This window comes from Mugil cephalus, chromosome 22 (genome assembly GCF_022458985.1).
Source record: "Mugil cephalus isolate CIBA_MC_2020 chromosome 22, CIBA_Mcephalus_1.1, whole genome shotgun sequence".
Classification (NCBI taxonomy): domain Eukaryota; kingdom Metazoa; phylum Chordata; class Actinopteri; order Mugiliformes; family Mugilidae; genus Mugil; species Mugil cephalus.
Window position 1 is genome coordinate 8,214,667 of NC_061791.1, and position 16,579 is coordinate 8,231,245.

The following is a 16,579-nucleotide window of genomic DNA, read 5'->3' on the forward strand; positions in this document are numbered from 1 at the left end:
CATTTGAGTGTTTTAAGCCTTGTCAGACATGTAAAAAGTTAAAATTTTTGCCATTGATTCTCCTCAGGCTCCAGTCGGAGAAGGCCAGGTCATCAGCTCAGGCTCAGGCTAAGGCTCGGTCCCAAGTCCAGGATGAAGTGGCCAGGATCCTGTCTTTGGAGCGGGCCATTTCCCAAGAGAGCCTCCACCAGTCTCTTACGAAGGAGAGGATCGTCACCGAGGATGAGAAGCGCCGTGTTCAGCTTTATGTAAGTTTGTGCGCAAGTAATGGCAGCTGCTGTGTTCTTCATTAATTTTATCTTGCTTAATATTCCGTTTGAATGGCTCCAGCTCCCGTGCGACCCTCCAGGGTGACTGTGATTGTTGTGGATGGATGGATAGATGGATTGATTGATGGTATCAAACAGACATATTAATTGTGTTAACTAGAAAACAATGACTCACTCACTCCTGTCCCGTCACACACAGACACACATGTTTGTGTGTCTATCTTTGTGAGGACATGCGTTGACATAATGCATCCGCTTATGTTAACCCAAACAGCCTGAGCCTTAATCCTAACCATGACCTAATTGTAACCTTTACCCTTAACCCCCTGAAACCCTGCGTCCTCATATGGGGACATTGAGGTTTAGGTTTTATTTTAGTCTGCCATCTAGTGGTAGCAACAGGTCAATACACTAGTCGGTAAAAACGTCATAACGATTCATTCTACAGATGATCACACGATAAAAGTGGACAAGGAACAAAACCCCATCAAATTCTATGGTTGAAACTTATTTATTAATGCTTATTAATATTTCTAGTTTGACGTAGGCCACAAATTTTATCAATAGCAGCAAGATACAACTTGGCTAATTAAGTACTCGTTTGAGGACGCTCATTGTTCAAGTACAGGTATTAAAATAAACAGTTTTGTATCTTATCACACATTGATGACTTTATTATGATATAAATATTGAAATAATACCAGTGTCCACATACGAGGACATTTTTTATTTTTACTACTTCCTCTTGAAAGATGATGCTTGGTCTTTATATTTCTTAGGTCCTACTGATCACAAGTAGCTTGGGGAAATTAAAAATGCATACCAAACAAAAGCTCGGGTCTCAGCAGGTTAAACCAAGTCTTAACCATCAAGCAGAACTTACTAACCCTAAGTAAGGACTGGCCATAATGTCCCCGCTTTGCACAAATGTCCTGATTCTGATGGTGGAAAACTCACTGAGGACATTTATTGACATAATGCCTTTAACCCCTTACCCTAACCATCTCAACGAAGTGCCTAACCCTAACCCTAACCTAATTGCAACCTTTACTCTAAAACCCAACCTCAACTCTCAAACAGCTTTGTAAAGAAGTGAGGAACGGCCAAGATGTCCTCACTTTGGTGATGTAAAACTCTTCACAGAACCTACACAGAAGTGAATGTTGGCTGTCGTCAGCAGGGCATGAGTTACACTGTCACAAATATTGTGACTGGGATTGTTCTGCTGTAATTCGTAGACTTCCATTGTGTTTCTCAAATCCGACTGCCAGAAACATGCACACACACTGCTATAAAATATATTATATATGACAGTATTTGTTAAGCACAGTTTATAAATCGGATTTGTCTACACGATACAAACTTGGAGGACAATTTCACACAGGTACTGAACGTCTCTTTGTTTTAGTTCGATATTGTTGTCCTCTTTCAAATTCCTGCTGCTGTTATGAAATACACCTTCATTTTGGGCAGCCTGTGTCTTTATTTCCTGTAAATTGCCCTTGTAAACATTGTCAGATGAGCATTCCCCACCACGCACACACGGGCAGTGCATTGTTTTCAAAAAGAAAACACATTTTCCCCGGAGTGTGGCCGCTGTTTACAAACCTATGCTATTGATTATATAGCTCATTTCACACGCTCATCGCCGTAATAGAAAAATGAATCATTTTGTTGAGAGAGAAAGAGAGAGAGAGAAGGAGAAGGAGGAGAGGAGCGTTGACGTATTCCTCGCCGCAGGACAAGTGTATGAGGGATCCCTCATTTGGAACAGCGTTCAAATCGAACGAAGAAAAAGTGGAGAGAGAGAGAGAGAGAGGGAGTGAGACACATGATGTGTTTTCCCCCTTCAGCATCTGTGAAGAAAATTGTTTCAGTCATAGGTTTTCTGTAATTTAATTTCTGTTGCTTTTCATAGGGAGGGAGACAAGATGAATGAGGGGAGGTTGGAGGGGATCAAGGGCAAGAAATTAACACCTGCTTTGTATATATTAGATTTGAAGCAGCATAGTGGGTGGTACTGAACTGTCTGAGAGGAGAGTCCTCATGCATGTGATTACCTTCATCTTCCTGAGCTACCAGTACTTAAGAGACATTTTTTTTTATCTTATAATATGAAGCCATCTCTTGTAGCCCCAAGGCTAACCTCGAGCCATTAGCAGCCTTTGAAATCGGTAGAAAATGCTGCATTGGCATTCAACAACACACCGAGCATACACATGGCCTTTGTTTCACTCTTTTGTCATATTTCCTGCTTAAATCCAGTTCATAGTTTCCATTATCCCTCCATTTTTTTTTTTTTTTTTTTTTTCGCCTACCTCTTTAAAGCTGCTAAAGAATCAACGTCAGAGGGTTTGGCTGCTTCAAAATTTGTGCGCGTGTGTGTCTGTGTGATAATTTCTTCCATTTGAGCGTTCCTTTGGAGTGCTGAAGTTTTAATAGAATCCGACGGGTTATCAGCAGAGGCGCCGTGCCGTTCGCACCACTCGTGTAATTGTCAAGTCGGACGCTTCCACACAGCCAATGTTCTTTTCAACTGGAAATGGACTTCTTTGGTTTTTTTCTTATTTTTTCGTTAAAGGCAGCCTCTCACCCAAGACATCTCCCACCCATTGTCATTTCGCTCTGTGTTTGGATTGTCCGCTACCCACTGTGAACTCATCTTTGATGAAACATAAAGCGTGTTTGTCTTTTGTGTGTGTCCTTCCATTTCCTCTCTGTCCGTCTTCTAGTCCCTCTGTCATTTTATTTTCCCTAAAAAGAAATAAAAATAAAAAGACAAGTGGCTAAAATATTAAACTTGACACGTCAGCGCGAGCGTTTTTGCTTGAGCTGCTTAACTACCCTCTCAACAAGTATAAACCCATTTCTGAACATTTAAGCCCACAAATTACATTTATATTGTTGTAAAGCGACTAAGAACCAGTAATGGGAAGGTGAAACTGGTTCTGATTGCTGGGCAAAGTCAATAGGTTGATGGAGTAAAAGCTCCAGGGAGAAGTTGGGGCTTGCTGTACTAAACACATAATCTGGTGGCTAATAGAGCTTTCAGAAGTGATTTGTTAAGTCTCTTTCCCAGTAAACCTCTTCATATATTATGTATTATCTCATACACTGTACTCGTATATCATTGTGTAATTCACCGGTTCATATTCTTATGTAATATTTAGCTTATGTGTTTACTACATTCTTCTAGCGTGGAGCCCTCTAATAACTGTGCACGTTTGCAACGTCGCACGTTTCCCTTTGTTTGCCTGTTCAGTTTTATAGCAGAATGTTTTTTTTTGGTGGAGCGCTGACTATTAAGATTGAGCGATGACGCATTATTCTTTTGTGTTCCCAGAAAGTCACTTGGTTTTTGAAGTCAAGTGTTGAGAGTGTTTTGAAATGTGTTAGATTTATCTTCGCCCACTGTTCGTTCTGGTGTCAAGAGAAATGACAGTATTTTTTTTTTTTTTTTTTTCAGTAAGTTGGAAAAAGTTGAGAGTCGACTACATGGGTAAACATTTCATATATCATCAGTCAATCTATCTGTCCAACTGTGGAGGACTGCTTCGTTTTTATGGTGGTTTTATAGGGACAGAAACAAAGCAGACAACAAGAAACAGGAAGGTGTATATTAAGCTATTAAACTTTAGGATCTTTTGAGAATAGCAAATAGACGGGACAGACTTAAAATTGAAAGATAACAAATTTTTTTCTACTATAATAAAGTAGTATGTAAAATTACATGTAGTGTTTTTACAACTGTTGTTTCCTCTTACTTGTTTTATTGATTGTGAGTTGACATGAACCCTGCTCTCATGTTCATTACCACTGGTAAAAAAAAAAAAAAACTCCTTTGTCCACGGCAGCTGCAGTTCTTGTGGTCTTTGTCCGACGTGGTATTGATTTGCGCCCCTCATTAAGAAACAGGTCACGGTGAGCAGCAGGACCCCATACATAACCCTCCTCTACTTCACACACAATGAGAGCAATGCTATCAGCAGTTATGGCTCCCCACGCTCACCTATAATGACCATAACCTCCACAACCAGAGCTGCACCAATTACAGTGACACCCATTATGGCGAGTTGCCCCCAAGACATTGGGTTAGACTTAGGTTGGGTGTCATTGCGGTTATTATTGATTCAGATTCTGCTTGGTTTACATTTCGTTTTTCTGCGTGTTTAATTTCCAATTATTGGCTCATAGTTTATGTACTGAAGAAATCCAGATTATGTACAAAAGTAAACCACCCCTGAAGTCATTGTTTTTGGTTTAGAAAAGATTGCCGATTGTTTTACTGAGTTTTCACACTCCTGGAATAAAATACTGTGTTATGAACACACTGTCAGCTTTCCAGCTAGGCTACAAGGGGTGATTGATAAGTTTGTGGTTCTTGTTACACGTCTCTGACTGATTAAGCGGAAAGTTTGAAGTTCATAACTTTTGTGGTATTTTTGTGGTAATTGAAATTTACCTGAATCTGTCTGACAAAATTGACATCATTGACCTTCGTGCCGTCATTCACCACCTCACAGTTAAGGGCTCATGAGAATCACACCAAGAAGAGTGTGTCATGTTCACGCTCCTGAACAGGACAGAAAGACTCTAAGATTACCTTTGTCCATAACATGATCTTGACGCATTGACACAATAACGCAAACAATACAAGTACGTCAAATCACACTGATTAGATATGGATGCCGTGAATACCCAAACATTATTCATCGAAAGCCAGTTTACCCTGTCATAAATCACAAGTGGAAGGAAGGCTCTAGATGGTTTTTACCACCCTTCTGGGAGTGCTCGTCTCTCGGGCATTTCCACCGGCAGTCATTCCCCGCCCCGTCAAGCTGACTGGCAGCAGCCAGCCAGCAAGTCTGCCGGTAATTGAAACTTCACAGGCATGTGGGCAGTGCTGTGTGTTGTCCTCGTCATTGATGTTGGGTTTCTGGGGTTCTGTTGTCTGAGGGGAACATGTTCGGTGTCAGCGATCACACATGTTCTGCCACTCAGGGGGGAACCGCAGGAAAGGGTAACGCCGACATTCACGTGGGGTTGATGTTAGTTTTAAACACAGCTGTATATGAGATTTCTACATGGACTAATACTACATGGTACTTGCCCCTGGCATGGGGATGTGAAGTTACATCTTTTTTTTTTTTTTTTTTTTTTAGTATTATTTTTTTTCACTGAAGTGGACATTTAGTCCTTTGGCCAGACCAACAGACCCTTTTCCCAGATTGTAGCAGTGGCTACAACATCCATAAGTCAAGAGCAAACACACATCATTGCTTTTTGTAGTCTTTTATTCATTTGATAACTTAAGACTCTCTTAGATGTTGTAACTTCATGCGATCAGGATGGCCTCTTCGTAAACCCAGGAACCTTAGGGAACATGTGATTCTTTTTACCTGATTGAGTGTTAAAACAAAACCAAAGAGACCAGTATATGGATGAGCTCAATATAGAAGTAATCTAGTCTTTAGGTACTGACAGTATGGACAATGAGGTACTGGGCTTGTGGCAGAGATATAAACATGGCCTGAATGAGACATGCAACTCTTTCATTCACACTCCGTCTGTCAGTGCACACATCTGTGTTTTTAATGAAATCTCAGACCTCCACCATTCACTCTTTTTGATTTTCAACAACTCCGCTCCCCGCTGAGCCAAACCGGTCCGGTGGTCGATCAATCACCAGCCATAGCGTCTCACCCAGACACAGGCTTCTAACCCTGAGGCAGACTTTTCAATCAAACCCAGAGTCATCAATCTTTCCTCGCTCCAAACAGAGGTTTGTTTGGGCGGGGCAGTGGTTTTGTCTGCCATTGGCAACTGGTCCAAAACATTGAAATCCCAGATTTATTTACCACCTGGTCTTAAAGAAGTGGAAACAGACTTTCAGTATCCCCAATAAGCGTCAAGAACTTTGATTGAGGTATAGCGTGGTCTCGATCCGTGCATTTATCAATTTTGCTGAAAGATGTCAGCAGTAAAAAAAAAAGTGTATTTTTGATACGCCCATGTTACCCAGCAAGAAGAGTATGCAACATGTGCAGATATTCTGTTCAGAACCTGGTTCCGCCTATCAGCCCTGTAGTGGTTTATCGGGCTTTTGTCGCTCCATCTGTTTGCATCTTTATCTTTCACTCATACACACTCGCTGATATACACAAGCCAGCCGGTAATGGGATGTTCCGTGATTTTTCCACCACCTCTGCGGGATAATGCAGCATACCAAGAATGTTTGTTTGCTCCCTGCACACACACACACACACACACACACACACGGCCATCCTGTCAGAGCACAGAGAAAATCAGTACCTACTCTTTCCTTAAACTGTGTTCCATTTGATGCTTGGCTGGCTTGAAAATGACTTTGAGTAAAGCTTAACATTTTAATGCAACAAGCCCCCCCCCTCCTTTCCCACCCTCTATCTTCGCTCTGGTAGTCCTCCCTTTTCCATCCTCGCAAAACTGCAGTCTCCAGCAAATGCCCTGCTATCTTTTTTTTTTTTTTTGAGGGGGCTGGCGAATCTTGTGTACTTCACTTGCACTTTAGATACAGACGACTGGACCATACTGATAATAGGCCGACAATTTAATTTCCCAGGTATTAAAGGAGACTTGCTGGGTTTTGAATTGGTGCCGGTTGGTGGTATTTAGAAATCTTTTTCTCCAAAGTTTTGTCTTTTCAAAAACATCACAGAGTGTGAGACAGATTGCGGGGAGGAAGGGTCCTTATGTCTTTTGCTTATGAATGAGATAAAAAAAAAAAGAAAAAAGTAGACTAGAGGTGATTTACATATATTTTGGATTTGCTTAGCTTGCTGGGGACAAATTCTATTGCTACTACTGCAAGAGTAACACCTGTCAAGATTGACGTGCCTGGGTTTCAGAGAGCAGTTGTTTTGATTATTACAATTACATTATCGTGGCTGATGAATTAGCAAATTAGTGTTGAGTTTAGACCTCAAACTGAAGCGTGCTAGAGATTGTTCCTCCAGTTTTTGAAGCACAAAATGATCTGTCTGCTTTGACATTGAACACCCACTATAGTTGTTTCTTAACGATGAATTTCACCATATATAACTGTTAAAAATAAACTTATTCATTAACTTTAATCTGCACACCAACACTAAATACACTTGTGTAATAAGAAATGCATCCAAGACAAAAAAAAAAGGGAACCACTGCTCTATAACACACAGTAGTAGTAGTAGTAGTAGTAGTAGTAGTAGTAGTAGTAGTACATCAGTCAATGTGGATGTATCATACATTTTCCTAAAAGTTGTTTTTTGGAACTACAAACGTTTCGCTTTTTCAATGGATGCAGTATAATTAAAGGTTTGTCTCCACTATTAAATCGACGTAAACGAGACCATTGATCCATCCTGTGTGCAGCGCCATCTATTTGATAGCGTCTTGTCTGTTTTTCACCTCTTCTGTGTTACTCCTCCTCCCTCTCATCTTGGAAGATGTCCACTCAGCCATCCTTTACATATCGGCGGCAGCACTTCACCCCAGCCCAGGATGTGGTGCCCACACACCGTGCCAGTATTAGGGTTAGATGGGAGGTTAGGCTCTAATTGGCAGAGCCTCTGCCTGGCACTCTGCGCCAGGCACTCACCCTGTCAGCTAATTGGCACTACAAGCGGCCAGTGGCAGGGCTGGGATATGGCAGCACTTCGATTGATGGATAGATACGGGTGTCAGGAAAACTTATTTTTGAGAAGAAAGCTTGGACAGTCAATTTAGTGCCTCTGCTTCGCCACGCTGTGTATTTAGTTATGTATTCATTTTGGAAAGCTGACTTGAATTATCATATTGTGCTGTGAGCTTTGTCATCTTTGCCCGACTAAGTAATTAATTTCACTTGTATAAACACTATCTACCTCACTGAATAACACTTTCATGATATGCATAACTGAAAATATGAGATTTGTCCTTTTCAGCAAAGCAAGAAAAAAAAAAGATCCAAAAAACAGTTTGCCTCTTTGGATATTTTGCAGTAGTCTCTTTCTGGTTCATATTCTCTGTTTCACTTGGTCTAGCTGACAATTAATAGGCCAGATTTTGAAGTACAAAGGCTAGCAAAGCAAGCCTCCTGAGTTCACTGCGCTGCACATGTGTGCTTCAGTCTAGTAGATATATTGGACTCGTAATATGACAGGTATTTTCTTTTGAGCTTGTCCCTTTCATTTTCCCGGTCTTTCTCTATGTTTTCCCTCTTGACTTTGACAGGAGAGCGGTATTAATGAGGTTCTATGGAAGTGAACAGTAGACTCGGCTAATGGTGCTAGAGGGAGTGATTTTGATTGAACGATGGAGAGACCTTAAACATATGGAGGGAACAAAGATCAGAGGGGAGTTGAGAAGGCGGCAAATGGCAAAAAAGTCATGGTGAGATATACAGTAGAAGCACCAAGAGAATGGAAAATGGATAAAAAAAAATATGAGAATAAATAGCAGCGCAGGAAGAGAGCAGAAAGAGACGGGTATTGATTCATGAAGCAGTTTTCAAAACAAGGTTACAAAAGCCAATTGGGAAACAAGCCAATCAAACACAGCACTTAAAACTACATGAAAAGTGTAAACTTTGAACAGAAGTCCAGTAGCAGCAGCATTGCAGTGTGTCAGGAAGCAGATAGTCTTTTGGGAGAAAAGGGTGAAGAATTTTTATTTAGCCCTGATGAGTTAAACGAGTTGAACTTCAAATGACGGGGATGTTCGTCTTTCCTGTTCGCCTTAGAACAGTTGTCTTTCCGGTGGCGGCTCACGGTCGGTAAGTAGGGCGTCAGGGAAGGCGGGAAAGGCGCATATTCGCTTGAAGAGGTGAGCGGATTAGAGGTGACCCTGAATCTGCTGACAAGAGCTTGATAGGCAGAAGCTTAAGGTGGACGGCGGCCCCCTCCCAGCTTCATCAGGCCTGAGAAGACCACCTGCTGCTGGATGGAATGAATATGCATCAATACGCAGCGTGAGCACACATGCTGTACAGTATGCCCCAGCCCTAATCATGCAAGAATTCAGCCACCTACACTTTGATGCTCTTAAACATGAACACAGATCCAGGTGAAGATTCACACGCTGCGGCCGCATGCCGCTTCAGTTACCCATAAGGTCCAATGTCAGCAACACATCCCGAGGCTGTCTCTTCGTCTCTCGGCATGTCTTCCCCTATTGTCCTCCCCTTCATATTCCTATCACCTTCTTTCCGCTATATGTTACTCCACCTTTCTCTCTTTCTCTCTCTCTACTAACTCTCGCTCTCATTATCTTTTCTCCCTAGGGACATCTGTTGTCCAAAGACAATATGGCTTTTTCCACTATCGGGTCATTCGCTGTGTCCTCTGCTGTCAAGTAAAGGAATTTTCTGCCACTGGTTTATGTACAGTATCTGACTTGGCGCATACTAGCATTCTACAAACTTGTTTTCATCTGCCACCTTCTGCTCTCTGTATTCCTTACACTCACAGCTCACTGTTAAACAGAGGTGTGGTCAAGAATTATAAAAGAATGAAGGTTGTATGCCCATTAAATTTGCATCCTGAAAAACAATTAGAAATGGCAAGTATACACAATATTTAGTCTCTTCCAAACCTAATGAGCTCAATGTTTTTTTTTTTTACGTTACATTCTGTCCTATTTTCGTATTTCAGCAGTGGCTCAGTGGTGCTTTGATTTTAAAGAGGCACTAGCTCTCATAATTGTTATCTTTGTTGTCCGTGTAGGGACCATATTGTTGTAGTGTTGTTTTTCTTGGCTCAATCACATCTCTGCAAAAAAACAAACAGAAAAAAATACAGTGTCTTTTTACTTCGTTTCATCCTTAACCTCTTTGTCCTCGGTTCCCATCTTGACTGAGAACTCCCCTGTACATGCCCCTCATGTCTTGGTAATGAACCCACAGCTCTTCATCTTCCCTTGTGTGTTGGACATGACAGATGACTCGGGACCTCCAGAGGTTCGCTCCCCAGGGATCTAGATAAAGGCAACTCCAACCCCAAGATGATCAATCAATCAGTTTACACCGCGGGCGCTCGATCAGCTAATTAATCAATCTTTGAGCGAGCAGATGTTGTTGCTGTCCCTCAGCATAGGAGCTGGCAGTGAAGTAGTGGAGGTGGTGTCTCCAACAAAGGCTGAGGGCCTTGAAGTGTCTGGGAGCAGAAAAGAAAGTCATTTTTCATATTTCTACCATGATTTCAACCTTTGTGGGCTTGCTGCTCTTATGTTAAATCCAGTGTTTCATTTCTGGGAACATCACAGTGGAAACCAAGTGCAAGCTATCTAATTCTTTGTCAACTTTCCAGCTTATATACTTGTGTAAAATAAACTAGTATAGTTAAGAAACATCCACCAATTTGTGAGACCTTCAGCAGAGGTGGAAATGTGTGAGTGGGTTGTCACCCCTGTCTCAGCCTCATTAAAGCCAGCTGGATCAGATCAAGCCCTCTGTTGACCTCTGTCAATGAACTGCAGACTCCAAGGACACTTCATTTTAATGTGTCCTTAAACAGTCAGCAGTTAAGATACATGCACAAACATTGAGACACCCACGCTTACCACCTACACACCTCTTGGCCTTTGGTCCCTGTCCAAGCCTCTTGGTCCCTGTCCGGGGCAGGTCAGCCCTTTGACCCAACAGGTCACTGTGTCATTACTCACTGTGCTAAGAGATCTCCAAGGGGAGTCATTTTTCTGTAACGTATTACGCTTGTAGTGTTTTTCTTCGTTGTCAAGGCAGAAGTCAAGGTACCAAAGTTTCTAAAGCTATAAAAGAGTATCTACACATTAGCAGAGCTGGGTATTAAAAAATGCTATCACCTTTAAAAAGACATTTATTTAATTTCAATATTGCTAGAGTCCTGAAACTAAGGTAACATGGCCTGACAAGTAATTCATTTATTTGACAGTTCTGGTAATCTGCCTTATGGCCAGAGTTTCTTACTGAATGCCAACAAACACCTGGTGGGCAAGATCTGCACACTGCTGCCGTGTTGGCATGTACTCTGGATGCCTTTCAGTATTTCCACAGCATAAGCAAGCATCACTGTTCCTGCCACATGCCCAGTAGGGAAAAGAGCAAAACTGTATGGAAAATTAATGATAGCTCTGCCTCTTTTGACTCCAGTTCTGCCAACCTACATTTCCAAGAAAGAGGTGGCCCGGTTGTGACCTTGTTGTGATGTGACTGGGCGACCATACTGTCAAGTTTATTTTGGGCCGTCCTTGTGGCTCGGCAACCTTTGTGCAAGTACTTTCTTCCCATGGTGTTTCCTCTAGTAAACTGTGGAGAGAAGTCCAACTATATTGATTTATTTTCTTTGCTGGACTTACCGTCAGACCGTCAGTGTGTAACAGATAGAATGATGCTTTCTCTACAGTCTACCGCAGACATACCACACTGACATGAAAGAGCTACAGTCTACAAAGGATAACTGTCATGTTGCCTCAGGTTGCCTGTATATAGGCCTAAAATGTGCACTTGAGCACACCACAAATTCTAGAGCCAACTAACATACAGGTTCTACACCTGCATGAAATAACCCTTCATACCAGCAAATGCATTTGTCATTCAATAGGGGACCCATGCCAGGTTGGTACTCCGAGAAGCTAGGAAGAGCTACAGATTGTCAAACTGAGCTGGCATCTGCTGAATGAGAAGAGCCTTCTATGTGTGCCCCTTGAACTTCATCATTCTTGATCTTTGAACGTCATCTCCTCTACCTCAACCATTGCGCAGCCGACTTGTCGTTCACCACAGGGGTCTAGTCACCAGTCAGGGGGTCTGACTAGCACCGACGGAGTGGGAGACGCTGCAAAGACTAGAGTTGTCAACTTTCACTCATGGTGCATACTGGCAACACCTTCAGCATGGTGTCTCTCACACTTAGTCTGAGTCAGTCTGATTAACAATTGTTTGATTGAACTGTGTGCGGTAAGTGTTTTACTGTCGGCCTTATTAGCCATTGTTTAGCCCATTAATAGACCGCCCCATATCTGACATGATTTCATTGCCCATAACCCCAACATCTCCCTTGGAGACTAATAAATATGGAGCTCAGTAAATCCCCACGATGCTAATTGAACAAAATTAATAGTTTCTGATGGCATTTACAACTACTGCTATCAGGGCTTACATTAGTGAAACTAAGGGTAAATTGAATCCTGCAAGAAAGGTCTGTGATATCATTTTACTCTCCATCATTTAGATTTGATTTGCCAGTGATGGCTTTAAAGGATAAAATTGCACTGGTTTTAGAGGCAGTTACATGATGAGCCAAGATTTGTGGAAGGGTAGTGTGTCTGTAACAGTTTTGTGTGGTAGCCTGTAGGAATTCATTTGTGGCAAAAAGTGAGAAACGGTTGCTCCTCCAACCCACGGTTTCTCCTGTCTTCAGGCGTGAATTGTTCGCCCAACAACTGTCAAGAGCAAAAAAAATCTCTTTCCAACTACCTTGTCATCCATATTCCATTCACACATTGACCCATCTCTACTCATCCTTTCATCTTCTCAACCCCATGAACGTCCCCTTCCCTGCCTCCCGCCATCCATCTCTAACCTCCCACATGCCACCTACACCTCCACCGTGCTAATTAACAGCAGAACATGGTCACATTGTGCTGCCCTTTGACCCCTCCTCCCTGCCTGTAGGAGCACACAAGACTCGAGGCTGGCGGCTTCAGTATTAGTTTGTCACAGGGCCCCGTCGCACAAGTCTGTGATAGATGGGCCCACGTGAACGACTCTGACCCACCGTGCTGCAGCGCTCTCTTGGATGGTGTGCGGGAGCATTGATTATGATACTACTTGTGACAGGGGTGAATCAGGGCTGAGCTGACGGCGGCAGTGGGGGCTCGGGGTATTACAAAAGAAATGAAGGTTATGGATGAGGTGCTGTTAGTTAATGTGATGAGATTTGATTTGTGCTCCATCGATCATGACATCTTGCAAGATTATTTTCATCTGGCTGTGATTTATACGCATGTAGCAGGCGTATAGGGAAACAAAGTCAACTCATTATTTTACAGTACAGAACTCTCCATCTTTGACGTGTGAAATGAAAAATGTAATATTTACAGAATATCTAAGAGCCATAATACGATTTTATTTCTACTTAAGCAATGAAAAGGTTATTTGTTTGTATGAAATTATGTTTATGCGTCTGACAGCTGGTTTTAAGAACTGAATTCTATCACAAATTATATCATAAAAACCAAGACAATGCCGTTTAAATAAGTAGTTCTCAGTATTTTTACCCCCAAAGGTTTTTTTAACCAAGACGTGCAATCATGTATAAATGATTACAATATGACAGATTAATCAGCGCATTAAATGCTGTGGATTAATTTCGATTAATCGCGATTAAATTTAATTAATTTGTAATCCATATTAATCGCGTTTCATTTTGCATGAGCAAACAGACTCAAGAAAGAAGGGAACGTATACACCTTCAACGGTTTCATCAAAACAACATTTATCCACATTAATGCTGCTCTGTTCCTCTTCCTCTTGTAGCCAGCTACTAAGGCAAACTAACTTGTTGACCTTGTCCAAGAGGGGAGCAGACCACTTCTTTTTTGTCTTTTTTTTTTTTACAATGTTGCTCTATCCGAGAACAGTCTCTCACACGGAACAGTGGTTGCAGGAGTGGTTGCATCGCGTTAATGTGGTATTTTAAGCTGGAAGTGCAAAGAAAAGTCCTTCCTGCAGAATGCGCATAATACTTCATGTTGGTTTTGTTGGTTTTTTTTTGCAATCAAATTTCCCGTGGAAAGAGAAAGGCTGTTTAGCGTCTTCCATCTTAATCGGCTGGTTCAGCTGCCTGTCTCTACTGGATCAACTGTCCATTTGCACATGAGCGACGGAAACTCTACTTGGACAAACTGCCTGAAATGCGTCGGCGGATACGTTAGTCATTCTGTGCTACAGCCAAGTTAATTTCATTAAAATGTTAGATTATTCAAAAATGTGTTTTGACAGCATATATATATATATAGGCTGTTTAGGACTCATCCATATGTGTGTGTGTGTGTGTATATATATATATATATGGTTCAGTCCTAAACTTGCTGAATCCTGCTGATACAAGTTATTTTTATTTCAGTCCCTTGGAAAGGTTTAAAAGAAAAAAAAAGCAAGTGTCAGAACACTTCAAACCAAAAAGCAGGTGTGAAACAAAATAGAGTATATGGAAGAAATTCAGGGAGAGAACAGGCGGCGTGCGGGTGTGTGGGTAGTTTTTGTGGATGTGCAGGGGGGAGTGGGGGGGCTGACGCAGCAAAATCCACCTGTTCTCATCCCTTTTCCATCCTCCTCTCTCTTCCGCCTCCTCTTTCCCACCCTTACGCCCAAACTGCGGCAGTCGGCTAATTAAAAAACATGGCTGCCCTTAATTATTCAGCGGCTGGCTAATTGATATTCACAGAGGCGTTCACCTCGCCTAAACGATTCGTTTAATCTGACCACCGCGGTCTCACTTTCTACCGCCTGTCACCCTCATCCATTGTGCTACTGTACTCCAAGAAGAGCCACGAAAAAAAGTTTGACATGGTTTTCTTGGAATACAAATAGTAGTGCGCGGACTCTATTTTTACTTGGATATTTTTGTCAGGGGTTGCTGCTCAGGAAAATGAGGCTGAATTAGTGTGGCCTAAATGAATTACATCATCATCTGGAGTTTTGCTCATAGGATACAGATAACTCAACATGACAGTGGTTGTAAGTCATTGTCTCGGGGAAAAAAAAATCTATATTTCACGGCCAGGAATTTATAACTGTGTCATATTCAGTTTTTTGTTTCTTCTTTTCTCCCTTTTTCTTTCTATAAAGTTATAAAGACACACTTGGCCCAGGATCCATGTCCCATCAAAGAGCCCGTTCGCCATTCTTGACACCTCCATTGATAAATTCATCGTCCTCTTTCTCTCTGCGTCTTATCTCTCCGTTCTATTCTGTTCTCAAGTTCGCGTCCATTTTCTAGTCTAATTCTGCCCTTCTCCACCTCCCCACTAAACCCCCCCGTGTCCGCCTCTTCATTAGGGGAACAAAAGGTGTATAGGCGGTGGTGAAGTCTGTCCTATTGTTTGGCCTTTGGTATGATTAGATTATCTTTAAAGTCTTCTGAATGGGATTAATCAGTCAGAAGTAATCCTGACATAGTGTGTGTGTGTGAGTGTCCGCGGGTGTGTTGTCAAAGGGGACGGCCAACCTGCTCGAGTGGAAATTGGACACATGCACGCGCTCACGTACACAGATCACATATGCACACACACAAAAGCGAACCAAATAATAATAAAGAAAAAAAAAACAGAAAGAAAATCCCTGGGTACGCATTTCTGTCACCACCTCTCGTCTTTTAATGACCCCTTTAGTCTCGCCTTCAGCGCACATTTATCTCCCTGCCCCGCTCTCTGTGGGTACAGCTGCTCGGGGCTGGCGCGGGTGCGCGGCGATGATTTGTGCGTTGCAGATCAGCGTCTGAGCCATTGTTTGTGCCTCGGCGTCTGCGCGCATGTTTTGTCTTTCGCTGCAAAGTCTTTAGTCACCACCTACCAGCGTAACATTGCGTTTGGACACACTCGTGACAGTACACAACCCCCTGCCAATCCTCTCCTCTGTGTTTCCGCCACGTCCCATCATCCTCCGTTTCTTCATCCTAAATTGAGCTGTTGGTGGGAGACAGTTATTTGGCACCTCGACGGCAATCTCTCAAAAACTTCGCCAATCTATCCTAGAGGCCGTGATTGCGGGCTTTGAATCGATAACATGTTTAAAGGTCATAATCGTCCCACTTCTGTTCTACTTCCAGTGTACTTTGAAGGGCGTTCCCCAGCATCCAGTCATCCCGCGCTATCATTTAAGTTGAACTTGATTCCAATGTGAAGTGCATGCAGCTTTAGCTTTCATTTTGCACTGACCATGCAATAGCACTTCAGACTAGTGGGACACAAGGGGGGACACAATAGAGACAATCGTCTGACCGCAGCAATAAGGCTGGCTAATGTTAGGTTGTGCTGAGAACAGCAGAGCGAAAGAGCAGCTTGGTCATGGTGTTGCCTTGCTGAGTATTGTCAGGAAAGTGATGAAGCGGTGAAGTGGTTTTCTCTGTATCTGGCTTCGGAGATGACATAACGGTTGGTGTGTACGCAGGTTTGTGTGTGTTTGCCTGTGTGGGCAGGTTTCTGTCTTCGCGTGTAGCAGGCAGGCTCGGAGCATCCCCTTGACTTTGAAACTTCCCCCCACTCATCCTATGCGACAACAGCCCCTCTCTGAGACTCCTCGCCGCTCCTCATCACAATGCATAGAGCATGTA

At 42.5% G+C, this 16,579-nt stretch overlaps 1 protein-coding gene across 1 annotated transcript in view; it reads left to right on the top strand.

Annotated features, from left to right (window-relative positions):
• The window catches only part of chchd3a (coiled-coil-helix-coiled-coil-helix domain containing 3a), a 67,983-nt gene that overhangs the window by 18,735 nt on the left and 32,669 nt on the right, over positions 1-16,579 (top strand). The window contains exon 5 of the mRNA XM_047575550.1: positions 68-248. Within this exon, the coding sequence (XP_047431506.1) occupies positions 68-248 (181 nt within the window). The remainder of the gene's footprint in view (positions 1-67; positions 249-16,579) is intronic.